The following is a 19,549-nucleotide window of genomic DNA, read 5'->3' on the forward strand; positions in this document are numbered from 1 at the left end:
AGTCATAGGATCGCGGTTTCGATTCCCAGACCGGGCGTTGTGAGTGTTTATTGAGCGAAAACATCTAAAGCTCCACGAGGCTCCGGCAGGGGATGGTGGCGAACCCTGCTGTACTCTTTCACCACAACTTTCTCTCACTCTTACTTCCTGTTTCTGTTGTGCCTGTAATTCAAAGGGTCAATCTTGTCACACTTTGTGTCACGCTGAATATCCCTGAGAACTACGTTAAGGGTACACGTGTCTGTGGAGTGCTCAGCCACTTGCACGTTAATTTCACGAGCAGGCTGTTCCGTTGATCGGATCAACTGGAACCCTCGGCGTCGTAAGTGACGGAGTGCCAACAACAACAAACTCTTGAGGGAAAAGTTGCAAAGTTAGAAATTAATGAAAGTCAGCAGAATTTTGCATCCTCTAAGTGGGGGTGGGTGGAAAGAAACTTGCTGCATGTGATAAGGAATTCAGGACCATGTGTAATTCATATGTGGCCACGAATTGGTAGGGGTAGTAGTGTTAGGAGGAAGAAGAATAGATTAATGGAATGAGGAGAAGCAAAGTCTTGAGTGAGATGAAGAGAGTGGGGGGGATTTGAAGGATAAGAAAGGGTTTAAGGAATTGAGAAGAAGTTTAGTAGTAGAAGGAAGAACACACACGCACACACACACACACACATGCGTGTGTGTGTGTTTTTCTGCACCTCCACCACCTCTTCTTGATAACTAGGATTGGTTTGTTTATGCCCCCATAACTTAGTGGTTCAGTAAAAAAAAAAAAAAAAAAAACTGATAGAATAAGTACCAGAGTTAAAATATAAGTACTGGGGTCGATTTGGTTCACTTAAACCCCTGAGGGTTGTGCCCCAGCATGGGTGCGGTCCAATGAGTGAAACAAATAAAAAATAAAAGGTAAACGCAATCTGTGAAAGTTATTTTGTAATTTTTGTTAGAAAGTTTCTAGAATAAAAAAAAAACCCCAAAAAATAAACCCTATAATCCTGTAGTTCACTTGATAAAATAAAGTTTGACCTGTTTTTATTTCAGTGTTGAAGGCATCTCACAAACATCCACCCCCAGCCATTATTTGTTTTACAGCTGAATATTGATGGTAGGCCACATACATATGCAGAAGAATCTTAGTCACATACTCTTTTACTTGTTTCAGTCATTTGACTGCGGCCATACTGGAGCACCGCCTTTAGTCGAGCAAATCGAACCCCAGGACTTATTCTTTGTAAGCCTAGTACTTATTCTATTGGTCTCTTTTGCTGAATCGCTAAGTTACGGGGACATAAACACACCAGCATCGGTTGTCAAGCGATGTTGGAGGCACAAACATATACACATACATACATACATATATATATATATATATATATATATATATATATACATATATACGACGGGCTTCTTTCAGTTTCCGTCTACCAAATCCACTCACAAGGCTTTGGTCGGCCCGAGGCTATAGTAGAAGACACTTGCTCAAGGTGCCATGCAGTGGGAATGAACCCAGAACCATGTGCTTGGTAAGCAAGCTACTTACCACACAGCCACTCCTGCACCTTTTATTTCCACTTTCCCATGCTAGTATGGGTTGTATAGAGTAGCAACCTATTATCCTCTTCGATGCTGTGTTCAGGTTATAGTGAAGATGGCTGGCTCTAAGTGTCATAAGTGCAGCTGGATTGTGTTGATATCTCTTTGGCACCATGTGATATATTAGGGAGTTTCATAGAGAGGGCCTTGTATTATCTCTATATTGTACCTAGTTTATTAGCAGAAGGCCTTGTTAGAGTGTAATAACAAATGGATAGATGGTTCTTCTAGATAGATTACCAAGGCTAAGAGTGTGCCTTCTACACTATATCAGCCCTTGTTGTGGATGTTAAGGCAAATGGGCAAAAGGTTGTCCGTGATAAATTAATGTTATCCTCATGGCACCAGATGGGACATTTAATAAAGAGAGGGTGAGAGAGGTACTTGTCCTGATGTCATCCAGGCTATTAGAGCAATACCTGTTGGACACATATAGTTAGAATGGACAGTAGAGTGTGGGATAAGAGAACCAGAGTGAAAGGGTGATAAATAGGCGGGTAATGGAAGAGGGAGAGAAAGAGTTATTGACTGCTACTTGATGGTTGTTGGTAAGGAGGTTGTATAGAAGCCACATGAGTGAAGAAAATTTAAGATTTTAACTCTAGTTTCCTGGATATGTCCAACAAAATTGCATGCTTTTCTCAGAATTTACTAAGGCAGTATGAAGGGGAAAAAAGAGAAAGAGAGATGGAAGAAGGAATAACGGTAAAGAAAATGGGATGATGGCAGAGGATGTAATGGAAGTGAACAATAAAAGATAAACATTGCCATATTGTACTCCGCTTCTCTTTCATACACGACTATACTATTAAGAATTTACCAGTTTTAATTTTTTTAAGATTTACTGAAGAGAATCCCTGTAATTGTTGATTGATGCTTTGATCTTGTTAATTACCATTGAGACTTAACATTATAGAATGTGTCAAGTTTGTAACTGACAGTAAGTTTTATCTGGTCATAAACCAGATTGGGGGTGATTTTTATCTCTCAGTTGTATACAATTTTAAAAAAAGTCTAATTGTCTACATTGGTGACAGTTATTTGTTCCACTTTCATCTATGTCAACAAACTTTATCTCTATCTATATCATGATTTTGATGTCAGGTTCATGTCTATGAACCACAGTTATTTTAGTCAGCTGCCATGACTTTCCAATTAGATTGGAAAAAATCAGTCAGGAATTTATGTTGATATACTCTGCGTTTGTTTCAATTAATTTCGAAAATAATGAAGATTTAGTAAAATAACTTTGTCATCATTAACTCTTTTATTATAAAATTCAGATATATCCATTCAAAATTTCATTACCTTTAACTGTGGAAAGCAGTTTTAATTAGCAATTTATCTTTATGCTGAGGAACATTGTTTGAAACTATTTTTCATTAAGACTTATGTAAAACTTGCAATATTATCTCTAACTGTGGAGGAAACACCTGTGGAAGAGGTAGACTCAGGAAGACATGGGACAAGGTGGTGAAGCATGATCTTTGAATGTTGGGCCTCACAGGTTTGATGACAAGTGATCAAGATGTTTAGCAATATGCTGTGCTTGAAAAGATTCGTCAAGCCAAATAAAATCATATTCATGGCTGATGCAGGTGTCACGTAACTGGCACCTGTACTGGTGACACATAAAAACATGTAAAAGGCACTCAATACACTCTAGGAGTGGTTGGCGTTAGGAAGGGCATCCAGCCGTAGAAACCATGTCAGATTAGACTGGGACTTGGTACAGCTCTCTGGTTTACCAGTTCCAGTCAAATTGTCTAACCCAGGGGATTTCAAACTTTTTGACTTGCGGACCCCTTTATATTTCAGGCTTTACCTTAGGGACCCCCTTATAAACGCTTATGAAATTTATACAAAAATATTTGCTTAAAATAAACATATATTTTTACATTTATTTATTTAACAGTATTTAACAAATAGGTTTATTGTCAATTAAAAGATTTCGATTAAAAAACATATAAAATCAAATTGCCCATAAAAAGTATTTGCTGTCCACGGACCCCCTGTCTTGTCCTTGCGGACCACAGTTTGAAAACCCCTGGTCTAACCCATGCCAGCATGGAAAGCAGATGCTAAATGATGATGAGGATGATGATATGTCAGAAACTGTAAGAACTACTCACAGGAATTGCAAGTTCTTTTGAATCTATTACAATGTTGGAAACTGGATCTGTATCATCAGCAGATATCTCAGGGGTCACAAACATTTCACCCCTTAACCAGTATGCCTTGCCTAAGTGGGGCAGTGAGGACTGAATTAGTATTCATCTATGGAAGGGTTCCACTTCTGGTCTCTTATCAACTACAGACACCTTGAGGTGTTTTCAGCTGTCGTGCTTATCTCTTTGATGGCTTTCTCTATTAAGTTGTTTTGGCTTTCTGACCAATTTTTTCCAGTCTAGTTGGAAAGCCAAGGCAGCTGATTTCTGTAGGAATTGAGGCCATGTGCTATCCCTTGATAAGAGCCTCAATTACCTTAACTGGTGACAAATATATATGATGATGATGATGATGATATCCACACATATATACACACACAAAATAAAATTAAGAATAAAATCAGTTCAATGATTTTATCAAGTGGCCAGTGTGAAAAAAACCCATGCAGGTAACATTTTAAACTAATTCATAATTATATAATATAATTATATTAAAGAGTGCGGATAAACTCCACCAATACGCTAGAAATAGATGCCAAATGTGGTTTTTAGAGCCATTTGCTGTCTATTTCTAGATACCTTTTAATATAATTTTTTTTTATATAATTATAAATTAATATATATATATAGTTGAATTGAACACTAAACTTCCACTTGCAAAGACCTGTTGAGGCAAGTGAAATCGAAATCCAGTTAAATTTGACGACTGGCACCCATGCAACAACCATGAAGAGAAAGAAATGCATGTGTTTGTGCATGTGTGTGTATTGTGATGTATGATGTCGAATTGGTGAGTTTGTTAGAGTGCAAAATAGAATACCTTGTAGTGTTTATTCTGATTCTTTGTGTTCTGAGTTCAGATCCCACCTTAGTTAACGTAGTTGTTTATTCTTTTGTAGTGGATTAAAATAGGTGCAAAGCTATGGCAATGGATTAGCAGAACTGAATCTGTTTCCACATTTTGCATTCTGAGTTCAAACCCCACCTATTGCCATTGGTACAAGCAGTGATAGGTTTGGTAAGACCTTAAGCAAGTGTCTCTGTACCTCGGCCAAACATTCTCAATGACACCAGTCAACAGGAAAAATGCAAGAAGACATTCAAGTCTACTATACTCTTCCAAGGAAGTGGGTGTGTGTAAAAAGGTGGCCAGTGGTAAGCTAACTAGAGATTGCTTTTGTTGAAAACAGGTTATAGACACACATCCACAGTCTTTGTCTCTTGAATCAACTCAAAAGGCTTTGGTTGGCCCAGGGCTATAGTAGAAGACACCTGACTCAACCACACTGCCTCGAGGAAAGGAAAGTGTATTTCAGTTTTAGTAACTAGATAATACATTGTAGTAAATTTTCATAAAATTCAATATTTTGAATATATAGTGATCATCATCATCATCATCTCACATTTCCTTTCCATACTGCATGGGTTGGACAGTTTGATAGGGGCTTGCAGTTCAAAGGATTGTACCAAGTTCCAGTGTCTGTTTTGACATGGTTTCTATGATTAGGTGCCTTCTCCAATGTCAACCATTTTACAGTTTGATAGGGGCTTGCAGTTCAAAGGATTGTACCAAGTTCCAGTGTCTGTTTTGACATGGTTTCTATGATTAGGTGCCTTCTCCAATGCCAACCATTTTACAGTTTGATAGGGGCTTGCAGTTCAAAGGATTGTACCAAGTTCCAGTGTCTGTTTTGACATGGTTTCTATGATTAGGTGCCTTCTCCAATGTCAACCATTTTACAGAATATACTGGGTGTTTATTTTATGTGGTACTGGTACTAATGAGGTCATAAAGTAACTTGCAAGACAAGATCCACCCCCGTCACTGGCAAAATGAGAGGGTGTACTAGGGAATGGAAGGGGTGTTCTGCAGAAAAAGGGGTTAAGGTATGATACCAAGAATATATGTAGAAGGAATTAGTCTCATAATTACAACAGATCTTTCAGAAATTTCTCCAGATCCCCCAAATGTCCAGTTTTTTTCATGTGGCACCCAAAAATTTTGCTAAGGCCCCTGATTGAAAGTCATTGTTGTATTCTGAACCTCTATAGCTATTCTGAACCTCTATAGCTATTCTGAACCTCAAAGCTATTCTGAATCTCATAGCTATTCTGAACCTCTATGCACAAACAACAGCCAAAATCTGCCTTAGATGCACTATGTTTGAATAAAAGACATGGCCGTCATGGTGGGAGAGGTTTCATCGTATGTCTGTTTAATCAGAGTAGACTTGAGGCCAAACAACAACCAATGTTATTCTTCCGTCGAGATTTGAACCTGTGATCTATGAATTGGCAATCCAGCCCCTTGTTAAGAGTTTGTAATGGAAAATCGTTAGTTAGTGTTATTTTTGATTACAAAGTAATTTATGAGTAACATGAAACTCATTAAAATTCTGATCATTATCATTTTCTTGTGTTCGTTTTGCTCAGGCATATTAAAAAATCATGTCAAGTGCTTTTGGATGTGGGATTCACTGTTATGGTATTGGTGGTACCATTAATTTATCAGTAATAATGGGGGGTAGTGGTGAATGCAGTGGTTCTGGTGATGGTGATGGTGGTGGTGGCAGCGACGGCGGTGGTAGTGTTGGTGGTGGCTGTTGTTGTTGTTGCTGCTGCTACTACTTGTTTCCTTAATGATGGTGTCATAATGATGCTAATGGTTGTTGTGACAATTTTGGTGTTGATATTGTACCTGTTTAGCCCTAGGTCAGCCCCGATTAAGTGGACCTATAATCACAGACATTCCAGTCTTGACAACCATGTCTCTGTAGAGGTATCTAGACAACATTATAGACATTCCTTTCTTAAGATGGTAGAGTATAATTCAAGGGAGACTTTAAGCTGCTTCTTCTGGTAAGTTAAGTGACTATGCGACCCCTTTTATTAGCTCAGTTGGACAGGTTTTACGATGGTGAAAGAAGGGAAAGTGGCTGAGAAAATACAAATTTTTCATGATATTGGGATGTTTGGTATGAGAATGATTAGAGAAATGGTTAAGTGAAATATTTTTCACTTCTTGTACCTTGAGAGCTTACTCTGGTACTCCATTGCTACTATATTTGTCAAACCACCCTTTATGTATCTCCTCAACAGCAAGACATTTTTGCTTGTTCTCTCGTACTTTATCCTTTCAACACTTGGCATAAGGACCTCTCCCAAATGCTCCCCCCTACTTAATTATGGGGAATATTTTCCCTGTTCTTTTCTGTGTTGGTGAACTTACTAAGGCGGTCTCACGGTACGAATCCTAAATATCGGCCTTTTCTGTAAAAAGTGTCTTCGGCAATCTTTACCAAAGATCGGCCTTTCCCGTAAAAAGTGTTGGAGAGAAACAGGGAAACAACGTCATAAAAGCAAAAGACATATAGAGAGCGCGATTTATTTTGAAGGGTTTAGGGTTAGGGTTAGGGTTTTAGGGTTTGGGTTAGGGAATTCCATCCCTAACTGTAACCCTAACCCTAACCCTGACACTAAAACCCTAACCATAACGCCGTAGTGAAGATCATGCGGGTGTTACGGAAAAGGTTGATCTTTGGTAAAGATCGCCGAAGACACTTTTTACGGAAAAGGCCGATATTTAGGACTCGTGCCGTAAGATCGCCCTTACTGATGCTGGTGACACATGAAAAAAGCGCCCAGTACAGACTGTAAAGTGGTTAGCATTAGGAAGGGCATCCAGTTGTAAAAACCATGCCAAAGTTGGCAGTGGAGCTTGGTGCAGCCCTGCAGCTTGGCAGATCCTGTCAAACAATCCAACTCATGCCTGCATAGAAAACAGATGTTAAATGGTGATGATGATGGTCAGGAGGATGAGGATACTGTTGTACATTGATAAAAAAAAGCCCAATAAACAAAAATAGCTTCTTACTGCTGTTGCTTTTGTCGAGCTCTGATCATGCAAATCTGTAAGACGTTTCAAACATGACCATCCTGTTTATATGTACAGGGTGTCCACAAAGTCTGGGTACATGGAGTAAATAAAATCATAACATAAATAATTAAATATAAGAAATAATTTTCCCTTTTTTTACTTTTGTTTAAAAGTATGTGTTCGTCCCCATGTATCCAGGTTTTGTGAACACCCTGTATATACTGGTTAGTGTGTCTGTCACCTTCTCATTCTCACTGGATTTTAATTTACATTTGGAATAGTGATAGATGTCATGAGCCAAACCTATATATCTGTAATGCATAAAATACATTCTAACAAAAAAAAACAATTTATGAAATAAAATATTTTGTGATTGACCGATTTCTCAGTATGAAACGTTTAGCAGATTGTGACAACATACTTGAAAAGCAGGTCAAATTTGTTCAATTTGGGAAGGGCACAAGAGATTAAATAACTCCTTGGTTATCTCAAACAAGAATTTGTATCTATTAGTTTATCTTATCCTTTTTAAATTGTTTTTTTTCTCATTTTATAATCATATTTTTTTCTTCTTAAAATAAATATTTTTTGTCTGCTTTTAACTGATCTAGGTAAGGTCTTTTCACACAAGCAGAAAGCTAGTCAGCTACAAATATGTGAAAGAAGAGTAAGAGCTATGTTGATCTTGTTTTTGTTGTTATGTAGCCTTTTGTTACTCGTTTATTAGGACTTTCTTACAAGAACAAATCAACAAGTTACTGTGGGACAGAGGTGTGTTATGGCACAATGAGACTTCAGTTTGTAGTAATAATGGTTGTGATTATTGTAATAGAAAGTGTAGTGGTGGCAATTGTATTTTTTTTTTGTCACATTTGTCATTTAATTGGTGCCGGTATGACTATGTGCTTAAGAAGTTTGCTTCTCAACTATGTTGTCTCAGGTTCAGTCCCACTGGATGCCACCTTGGGCAAGTGTGTTCTACTACAGCCCTGGGCCAACTAAAGCCTTGTGAGTGGATTTAGCAGACAGAAACTGAAAGAAACCCATCATATGCATGTGTGTAATGTACTCTTGATTTATCATGATGTGCTGGCTGTGAGCCTCATCATGCAAGCAATGTGGTTTGTTTCCAGTCTTACATGAAAAACATGTCTAAATACAGGCAAATGTTACTTTGCGTGAAAACAGGTGAGAGTTGGTGATGGGAAGGGCATCCAGCTGTAGAAAATCTGCCTCAACAAATTCTGTCTAAGTATGAAAAAGTGGACATTATATGATGATGACTATGAGGAAATTTGCTGTTGTTGTTTCACCCCAGGTCAGCACTGCCTGGGCAGACTTATGGTTAAAATCATATCTGCAGTGACCACTCCATCGTTTCAAGATTTTATCTTAAGCCACATTATGTCCAGCAAAAGTAGATCTATGATCAAGGATCCAGCTCTGACCGTCCTATCTTTTTATTCCATGGTTTGCTGAACCCAAGACGAACTTATCAAATGTGGCCTTCTTCTTTTAAGATGGCAGTTTGTGGTTTGATAATGAGTGACCCCATAGTGTTTCTCATTGGTTGAAGATTATAAATATCTAGAGGTAATCACAATGAACATGAGTAATGTAGACCAGGGGTTTTCAAACTTTTTGACTTGTGGACCCCTTTATATTTCAGACTTTACCTTACAGACCCCCTTATAAACGCTTATGAAATTTATACATAAATATTTGCTTAAAATAACATATATTTTTACATTTGTTTATTTAACAGTATTTAACAAATAGGTTTATTGTCAATTAAAAGATTTCGATTAAAAAACATATAAAATCAAATTGCCCATAAAAAGTATTTGCTGTCCACGGAACCCCTGTCTTGTCCTTGCGGACCCCAGTTTGAAAACCCCTGATGTAGACTGAGAGTGAGACCCTTGCTTGTTGTTAGTGACAGCATGTCTGTCATGGGAGTAACTAAGGGTCATAGGAATTTAATTTTTCCTCTTTTTGTCACTCTCTCTCTCTCTCTCTCTCTCACTTGCAGAACAAATGGTTTGGATGAAGAATTGTTTCGGTGTCAGTTCCTGTTGGCCGACCATTACAATTTGGTTGGGAGTTCTTCCGTTGCTCTACAACACATAGAATCTGCTATAAAATCGACACTAAAGATGAAAGATAATAAACAACTGTTAACTGACAGTTACCTCTTGAAATTCCAGGTAAGCTATTTTTCAGCGGATTCGTCGTCATCATCATCATCATCATCATCATCACCACCACCACCATGTCATCTATTTTCTTCCATACTTATTTAGCTTGGGTAAGTATCTCATCCGCCTTCCTCCTAACATGGTCCTTAATCACCTGGCATAAACCGCAACACTCACACACAAAAACAAAAAAACATTATTGTTCTGTGTTGCTGCATATGTCATGGTTTTATGATTAGATGCTGTTCACATCACCAACCACTTTACAGCATAGACCAAGTGTATTTTATTTATCATGCACCTTGGCTTGAAAAGACCTTTCTTCCTGTACCTTGATTCACAGTTACTGTTCGTCTAACTTAGCTGCATTGCAATTTGTACAGTCCGCATCTCTGTTCATCGTCATCATCATCATCATTTATATCTGTTTTCCATGCTGGCATGGGCTGGATGGTTTGACTGGAGTTGGTAAGACTGGGGGCTGCACCAGGCTCCATTGTCTGTTTTGGCATGGTTTCTATGACTAGATACCCTTCGTAATGCCAACCACTCCACAGAGTGTACTGATTGCTTATCTGAGAATCTTATCTGCAGAAAAAAATTAAGAGTTTTCTTTCTCTTCTTTGCATGAATTAGTTTTGTTGTATCTTAGGAGGGTCATTATACCAATTATATAAACACACTAATTGTTTCCACTTCTTTATTATTTATTTCTCAATTGGTTAACTATTTAACCAATTAACTAATCGATTGTTTCATTAAACATTTGATTAATCAATCAATCAATCATTTGTTTCATTTTTTTGTTTCACATTCACTAAGTTGCTGTTTTCTTCGACAAACGTCATTTGCTGTGTATGACTCTAGGTTTCATAGGTTGCGTTCATTACAGGTGAAATACCACAGCATTCTACGATTAAAGGAAGGGAGTGAGTTAGTTCCTATGAAACATGTCAGAAGTAATCTTAACCTGTTGAGCTGCCTATATTGTCTGGGTAGAGGAATGAATTCTACAATAAAACTCTGTGACTGACTAGAGTGTGGAATAGGGTGACTTGAGCTGTCTCCATGATTTACATAGAGTGAAAAACCTGTGGCTTAGTGGTTAAGGTACTTGGCTCATGATTGTAAGGTGATAAGTTCAATATCTGGCGGCATGTTGTGTCTTTGAGCAAGATATTTTATTTCATGTTGCTCTACTTCACTCAGCTGTCAAAAATGAGTAGTGGTACCTGTATTTCAAAGGGCCAACCATGTCACATTATTTATCATTCTGAATCTCCCTGATAACAACATTAACGTTACACATGTCTGTGAAGTTTGCAGCCTGTTCTAGGTTAATTTCACAAGCAAGCTGTTCTGTTGATTGGATCAACTGGGACACACACATCATCATAACCAATGGAGTGGTGGTTGTAGTGTGTCTTAGAAGGATCATTGTGTCAATTGTAAACACACATAAACACGCTGGTTCTATTTTGTATCTTTTTTTATTCATCAATTGGTTAACCATTTAACCAGTTGGCATTAGGAAGGACATCCAGATGTAGAAACCAAGCCAAATCAGACTAGACCCTGGTACAGCTCTCCAGCTTACCAGTGTCATTCAAACTGTCTGACCCATGCCAGCATGGAAAATGGACACTAAATGATGAAGATGATGATGATGATAAATTGACTAGCGTAGGAGTGGCTGTGTGGTAAGTAGCTTGCTTACCAACCACATGGTTCTGGGTTCAGTCCCACTGCGTGGCACCTTGGGCAAGTGTCTTCTACTATAGCCTCGGGCTGACCAAAGCCTTGTGAGTGGATTTGGTAGACGGAAACTGAAAGAAGCCCATCGTAAATATGTATATATATATATATGTGTGTGTGTATATATGTTTGTGTTTGTCCCCACCAACATTGCTTGACAACCGATGCTGGTGTGTTTACGTCCCTGTAACTTAGCAGTTTAGCAAAAGAGACCAATAGAATAAGTACTAGGCTTCCAAAGAATAAGTCCTGGGGTCGATTTGCTCTCGACTAAAGGCGGTGCTCCAGCATGGCCACAGTCAAATGACTGAAACAAGTAAGAGAGTAATTGATTGTTTGATTACTTATTAGTGAGCGTGGCCGTTGCCAGTACCGCCTGACTGGCTCCCGTAGGATTTTCAAGCGAGATCGTTGCCAGTGCCCCTGGACTGGCTCTTGTGCGGGTGGCACATGAGATGCACCATTTTGAGCGTGGCCGTTGCCAGTACCGCCTGACTGGCTCCCGTAGGATTTTCGAGCGAGATCGTTGCTAGTGCCCCTGGACTGGCTTGTGCGGGTGGCACATAAAAGACACCATTTTGAGCGTGGCCGTTGCCAGTATCGCCTGACTGGCCTTCGTGCAGGTGACACGTAAAAGCACCTACTACACTCTCTGAGTGGTTGGCGTTAGGAAGGGCATCCAGCTGTAGAAACTCTGCCAAATTTAGATTGGAGCCTGGTGTTGCCATCCGGTTTCACCAGTCCTCAGTCAAGTCGTCCAACCCATGCTAGCATGGAAAGTGGACGTTAAACGATGATGATGATGATGATGATTAACCTACTCAGTTAAGTTTATCAAAGTCCTCTCAGCGCCATTCCTACCACTTCAATGACTTGCCTTCTTTACCTAGGTTCATCTAAGGCTTTAGATAACAAGTGGTATCTTGGGCTATTATTGTCTTCTGCTAAAGCTTCAGATCAGATGGAAAAAGAAGCTTGTCAGATGTGTATACTGTGCTGTGGGATTGAACCTGGAACCACACAGCTACACCTGCTCTTTCGTCCATACAGTTACATACAAATAATACAATTAAATTACATTGTTAATTTTCTTTATAAGGTATTGAATGGAATAATATAGAGGAACAAAATTTTATTTCCTGTCATATGACAAGATTGAGCTCAGAGTTGTGGAATTTGGCAACTTCAGATAATTTGCTTCTCCTACCATCTATATGTTTTTCCTGTATTGAATAGAATGCACATTATAACTTAATTAGAACAAATTAATAAGCATTAAGAATTATGTTAGAACAAATTGATCAATTATGTAGGAGAAGTAGAGGAATATTTAGTGATAGATCATGTGCAAATTAATCATTTATATTTTACCTTGTGATATTCCCCTAATTAAGAAATATTACATCATTGTCATTTAATGTCCGCTTTTCATGCTTGCATGGATCGGATGGAATTTGTTGAGATAAATCTTTCCACAGTTGCATGCCCTTTCTGTTTGCAATCCTCATTTGTTTCCTGTAAAGTAATATTTCCCATGACCAGACATATAAAAGATTGGAAGCGAAGGACACTACTTGTATGACCACCTTACGACCATCATGAGATGTCGGGGGAAAAGAGATAGTAACATACACATTGTTGGCACGCCGTCGCTTACGACGTCGAGGGTTCCAGTCGATCCGATCAATGGAACAGCCTACTCGTGAAATTAACGTGCAAGTGACTGAGCACTCCTCAGACACATGTACTCTTAATGTAGTTCTCAGGGAGATTCAGCGTGACACAGTGTACAAGGCTGACCCTTTGAAATACAGGTAGAACAGAAACAGGAAGAAAGAGTGAGAGAAAGTTGTGGTGGAAGAGTACAGCAGGGTTAGCCACCATCCCCTGCCGGAGCCTCATGGAGCTTTAGATGTTTTCGCTCAATAAGCACTCACAACGCCCGGTCTGGGAATCGAAACCGCGATCCTATGACCGCGACCCGCTGCCCTAACCACTGGGCCATTGTGCCTCCACTAACATACACATACACATTATTAATTAAAGTATACAGTATTATAGATCCATTTCAGCTGATCTTACCAATCAGTTTCACATTAGATATAAAATAACTGGATATTCTATAACAGCACTGTTAAGTAATATCCAGTGTGAAACCAATTGATAAGATCAGCTAGAATGAATCCACAATACAGTATATTTGGTTAATATACCTGCTCGGCAGCCCATCTCAGAAATGTGGCTCTCAAGTGGTAGAGTTGTTGTCATTCTCTGTGGCAATGCCTTTGCTATTATGTCAGCAGGGCGTGGCACCATTCAGACAGGGGTGTACAGCCTATTATGGACTCGAGCGAAAGGATTAGAGACAAACATTTACTTCTCTAGCCAAAACCTTGCGAGTGGATTTAGTAGGCAGAAACTGAAAGAAGCCTGTCTTGTATATATATATGGCAGGCTTCTTTCAGTTTCCATCTACCAAATTCACTTACAAAACTTTGATCGGCTTGAGGCTACAGTAGTAGTCACTTGACGAAGGTGTTACGCAATGGGACTGAACCTGGAAGTATGTGGTTGGGAAGCTAGCTTCGTATCACACAGCTATGCCTGTGCCTGTGCCTGTGTATATACATTACATAGCTGTAGAAACTCTGCCAAATCAGATTGGAGCCTGGTGTAGCCATCTGGTTTCACCAGTCCTCAGTCAAATCGTCCAACCCATGCTAGCATGGAAAGCGGACGTTAAACGACGACGATATGTGTATCTGTGTGTTATCTTCGCTTCTTGACTTCATGCGCTAGTTGTAAACAAGTATCTCTGTGAAGCAAGTAGTGTCTTTCATTCCCAATTGTCTGTGGTCATGGGGAATATTACTTTACCTTACTCAGTGAGGTTTGGCAACAGGAAAGGCGTCATGCTATAGAAAATTTGACTCATTATATTCTGTCTGACCCATGCAAGCAATACACTCTGTTAAGTGGTTGGTGTTGGGAAGGTTACACAGCCATAAAATCCATTCCACAACAGACAACTGTTGTCTGGACAGCTCTTTGCTAGCCGGTTCCCTGTCACACTGTCCAACCCATGCCAGCATGGAAAGCGGATGTTAAACAACGATGTCGATGTATGTATGTAAGTATGTATGTATGCGTGTGTGTGTGTGTAAATTTATATATTATGTATGGATGTGTGGATGGATGTATGTATGTGTGTGTGTGTGTAAATTTATATATTATGTATGTGTATGTGTGTGTGTGTGTATGTGTAAATTTATATATTATGTATGGATGTATGTATGTATGGATGTATGTGTGTGTGTGTGTGTGTAAATTTATATATTATTTATGGATGGGTGGATGTATGTATCATCATCATCGTTTAACGTCCGCTTTCCATGCTAGCATGGGTTGGACGATTTGACCCATGCTAGCATGGAAAGCGGACGTTAAACGATGATGATGATACATACATCCACCCATCCATAAATGGATATATGTGTGTGTGTGTGTGTGTGTGTGTAAATTTATATATTATGTATGGATGGGTGGATGTATGTATATATGGATGTATGTGTGTGTGTGTGTGTGTGTGTAAATTTATATATTATGTATGTATTTAAACTTCTGCAGTTTCTGTTTCTCAATTTTACTCAAGATGTTGGTTAGTCTCAGGATATAGTCAATCAGGCCAAACCTGTGACCGTATAGTTGTGAAACGAACATCTTATTTACACAGCCATGCTTGTGCTTATATTGCAGAAAATATATAGATATAAAAAAAAAAGAAGCAAATTATGATGTTTAGCCTGAATGGCCTAATTTTAGAGATCTTAGATCTTGATTGTCAAAGCAGATAGGATAGTGGACAAGCTGAAATAGATGTTTATTTTAGACCATCTGTTAATATTACTTTAACTGACTTTTTTTACACGAAGCTCAGCTTGCGAAGACTTATTGGGGCAAGTGAAAGCGAAATCGGGATAGCACCTGTGCCCAGCGTTGCCTTTCTGGCACTTGTGCCCATGACATGTGTAAGGATTTTCGAGCGAAATCGTTGCCAGTGCCCCTGGACTGGCTCTTGTGCGGGTGGCACTTAAAATACACCATTTTTAGCATGGCCGTTGCCAGTACCGCCTGACTGGCCTTCGTGCCGGTGGCACGTAAAAGCACCCACTACACTCTGAGTGGTTGGCATTAGGAAGGGCATCCGGCTGTAGAAACTCTGCCAAATCAGATTGGAGCCTGGTGTAGCCATCTGGTTTCACCAGTCCTCAGTCAAATCGTCCAACCCATGCTAGCATGGAAAGCGGACGTTAAACGAAACGACGAAGTCAATGGAGGATCAGCTTCCTTAATTCTCTTCATGATGTCTGTGATTGATGTAAAGTTGGGAGGATGTTGTCATTAGACTGGAGACCTAACCCAAAGCGTTGCCACAGAGTCTGGTCATCAGCACTCTGGCTCTTCGTAGAATACGGGAAATGAATGACAATACTTCTATGACAATGACAACCTTTTTACAACTCTTAAGACACAAAGATACACTCACACAGACATACATACATAAATATATGTATCACCCAGTTTAACACTGCTGATTAGTCCTTAGTTAATGACTGGTATCCTATACAACAGGATACAGATTTAGTAATTTTTAATTCACTTCACTCTAGAAAATCTAATTTAACAATGGTCCTTTATCTTTAATGATAACTGGTGTTATATTTTGGACAAAGTAAATCTAGAATAAATAAAACTATTTAAGTTCTGCTATCAGTGATAACTAATGTAAGATGAAATAATGTGAGTCTTTAAATAGTTGTAATTACCATAAGGGAGTGAAGAGAGAGTTCTGTATGTTCTAATTGAAATGTGTGGAGGCGCAATGGCCCAGTGGTTAGGGCAGCAGACTCGCGGTCATAGGATCGCAGTTTCGATTCCCAGACCGGGCGTTGTGAGTGTTTATTGAGCGAAAACACCTAAAGCTCCACGAGGCTCCGGCAGGAGATGGTGGCGAACCCTGCTGTACTCTTCCACCACAACTTTCTCTCACTCTTACTTCCTATTTCTGTTGTGCCTGTAATTCAAAGGGTTAGCCTTGTAACACTCTGTGTCACGCTGAATCTCCCCTAGAACTACGTTTAGGGTACACGTGTCTGTGGAGTGCTCAGCCACTTGCACGTTAATTTCACAAGGAGGCTGTTCCGTTGATCGGATCAACTGGAACCCTCGACGTTGTAAGCGACGGAGTGCCAAGAACAACAATTGAAATGTATCCAAAAGAGAAGAAAGAGTTCCACATGATCTGCTGTGTTTGATGGCCATATAAGATGCATAGTTTCCTTAAAAAATATCTCAAAAAATTACCCTAAGTCCTATATGTGTAGTTTGGCCAATGTTACATGCTGAAATTGGGGTGCATCTATGTTCATGAGTCTTTTATGCTATCAAATACTGTAGTTGAAAGAGAAGAGAGAATTCCATGTCTTGGAAGAGAGTCCCAGTGTTGTAGGTGAAATGTAGCCATGAATATTGAATATTTTTTATTTCTTTTCCTTTCCTTCTTATAACTGTGAAGTCATGCGGCCTAGTAGCTAAAGTGTTGCACTCGTGATTGCAAGATCATGGTTTCAGTTCCTAGACTGGGTGGTGCATTGTGTTCTTGAACAAAGCCTTTCATTTCCCATTGCTCCAGTTCATTCAGTTATAAATGGGTAACACTGCAATGGATTGGTGTCCTGTTCAGGGGGAACATTATGATCTTGGTTACTTATATGCCATGGAATCTAGGCAACCAGCCCTACGAGTCCTAGGACTCAAGACTATACTTACTGGTGACTATGTTTATTTAAACAACTACACTTCCTTTTATGTCCATACTTATGTTTTGCTAATCTAAGCCCTATTTTTGGTTTCTCTCACATTGCTTTTCCAGATATGCTTCGAAGCTGGACAATATGGTGTAGCACGCCATTCTTTGAAAAAGTTGGTTAATATTGGGTTCAATGATGACAGGAAACTGAAAAAATTTTATAGCATTGGTGAGTTATTTTCTGATATAAATCTATGTAATAATACATCGTCGTTTAATGTCCGCTTTCTATGCTAGCATGGGTTGGACGATTTGACTGAGGACTGGTGAAACCAGATGGCTACATCAGGCTCCAATCTGATTTGGCAGAGTTTCTACAGCTGGATGCCCTTCCTAACGCCAACCACTCAGAGAGTGTAGTGGGTGCTTTTACGTGCCACCGTCACAAAGGCCAGTCAGGCGATAATGGCAACGGCCACGCTCAATTCAATCTATCTCTACTCTTCAATATAAATCCATAAATCAATGCTGAGAAATACATCATAACCCAGTGTATTGATATCTATACAAAAGAAAGGAAATAGTGTTATGTCAACTATCTCTCAACTTTTCTAGTTGGGGTAGCTATGTATCTCCTTTACAGCAAGACACCTGATCCTGTTCCTCTATCATACTCTTATTCCACAACACCTAGCATAAACCACATCCTTCGATCAAGGAGTCTTGTCTTGCAAGTTATTTACTTGTGCCAGTGACTTGAAAAAGCACCTAGTACACTTTGTGAAGTGGTTGGCATTAGGAAGGGTATCTGCTGTTGTTTGTCAACAACAACTATCGGTGGTGTATATTTCATTTGTCACTAATATTTATGACATCGTTCGTGTGTTTGTACTGGTTTTAGTTTTAGGGTTAGGGTGTTAGAGTTAAGGATTTAGGGTTAAGGTTAAGGAAAAAAGTGAAAAAAAATGAAGAAATTGGAGGGGGTGGGGTAAGGGGGCCAAAAAATTTCAAAATTCCGATTTTTGGCAATTTTCCAGAATCTCCGTATCTGAAAAGCTGGGTTTTTGGGAAAAAAAAAAAAATTTAAGAAAAACAATAATTTTCGAAAAAAAAATTGTGGTGAGAGGTTTATCTGAAAATAGTAGCTGAAAAACAGGACCCCCCCTCTTAAAAAGCAGGAGAAATGCACAAACGATTATGGTGGTGTCATGAAGTAAACGTGCTTCAGATACACTTGTTTATTCATACGAATGTAACTGAGATGAAATATGTCATAAATAACAGTGACAAATGAAATATAGACTGCCAGAAGTTGTTGACAAACAACAGCAGTAATTTTATTCAGCTGAATACACATCATTGATGGGTTGAAATTACCGAAATACGGCAACTTTAACATGAAATAACTTCATAAATAGAAACTTTTCTCAATAATGCTAAGAGTAAAAGATGTTTTATATGACACATTCTACCAGTGTCCGAAGTTTGAAAGTGTTTAGTTACAATAAATTAATTCTCGATCTGCCGATGAAAGTGAAAACATCCATATATATATATATATATATATATATATATGTATATATATCTATATATGGAAATCATGTAAAATATGTTAGCCTTTTTGTTACCATATTTCTGTTGAGATGCTCAGTGTTTCTTTCAATTAATTTTAAATATAGCAAAGAATTTAGTAAAATTAGTTATCATTAAGCTGGTTTTAGGAACATAAATTATGACGATAGTTTGGTGGAAGATTTTAAACGAGAACTTTTGAAAACAAGACATTTGTACTTCAGAGTTGGAGGCAGTTTTCAGGTGAGTTGGTATCAAAAAGGTTAACAAACATATTTAGTTTCTATAAATATAACATGTGGAAAAGACATGCAAAGTTAGTGAGGCACTCTTCTCTTTTAGCAACCATCTCTCCTGTGTTTCATATTTTTAAAAGTAGATGTTTATTTACTAGATGTTTATTTATTCGACACACTGAGAAAATGTTTAGTTGTACAAAACCAATCCACTTCAACTCTGTTTTTATGTGAACTTTCTGTTTTAAGGTGGTCTAAATGTAAACCTAATCAACTTTTCCTGCTAATTTATGTTCCAAACAACAAATTAATAATGACTTAAGTTATTTAAATCCTTTATTATTT

General features: G+C 38.7%; 2 protein-coding genes across 10 annotated transcripts in view; both read left to right on the plus strand.

The window, feature by feature from the left end:
- Window positions 1–19,549, plus strand: part of LOC106881740 (unconventional myosin heavy chain 6) — a 261,243-nt gene that overhangs the window by 111,213 nt on the left and 130,481 nt on the right. For 2 of the 4 annotated variants that reach the window (XM_089341740.1, XM_089341739.1), the window contains exon 3: window positions 5,137–5,414. The exons of the other annotated variants lie outside the window; for them this stretch is intronic. The gene's annotated coding sequence lies outside the window, so the exon portion shown is untranslated. The remainder of the gene's footprint in view (window positions 1–5,136; window positions 5,415–19,549) is intronic. 4 annotated transcript variants of the gene reach the window in all.
- LOC106872470 (tonsoku-like protein) overlaps window positions 1–19,549 on the plus strand; it is a 119,883-nt gene that overhangs the window by 26,320 nt on the left and 74,014 nt on the right. For all 6 annotated transcript variants that reach the window (XM_089341732.1, XM_089341730.1, XM_089341735.1 and 3 more), the window contains exons 5-6: window positions 9,667–9,841; window positions 17,520–17,625. In XM_089341732.1, coding sequence (XP_089197858.1) covers window positions 9,667–9,841; window positions 17,520–17,625 — 281 coding nt within the window. The remainder of the gene's footprint in view (window positions 1–9,666; window positions 9,842–17,519; window positions 17,626–19,549) is intronic.

Source organism: Octopus bimaculoides, chromosome 25 (assembly GCF_046866305.1).
Source record: "Octopus bimaculoides isolate indiv1 chromosome 25, ASM4686630v1, whole genome shotgun sequence".
NCBI classification, from domain to species: Eukaryota; Metazoa; Mollusca; class Cephalopoda; order Octopoda; family Octopodidae; genus Octopus; species Octopus bimaculoides.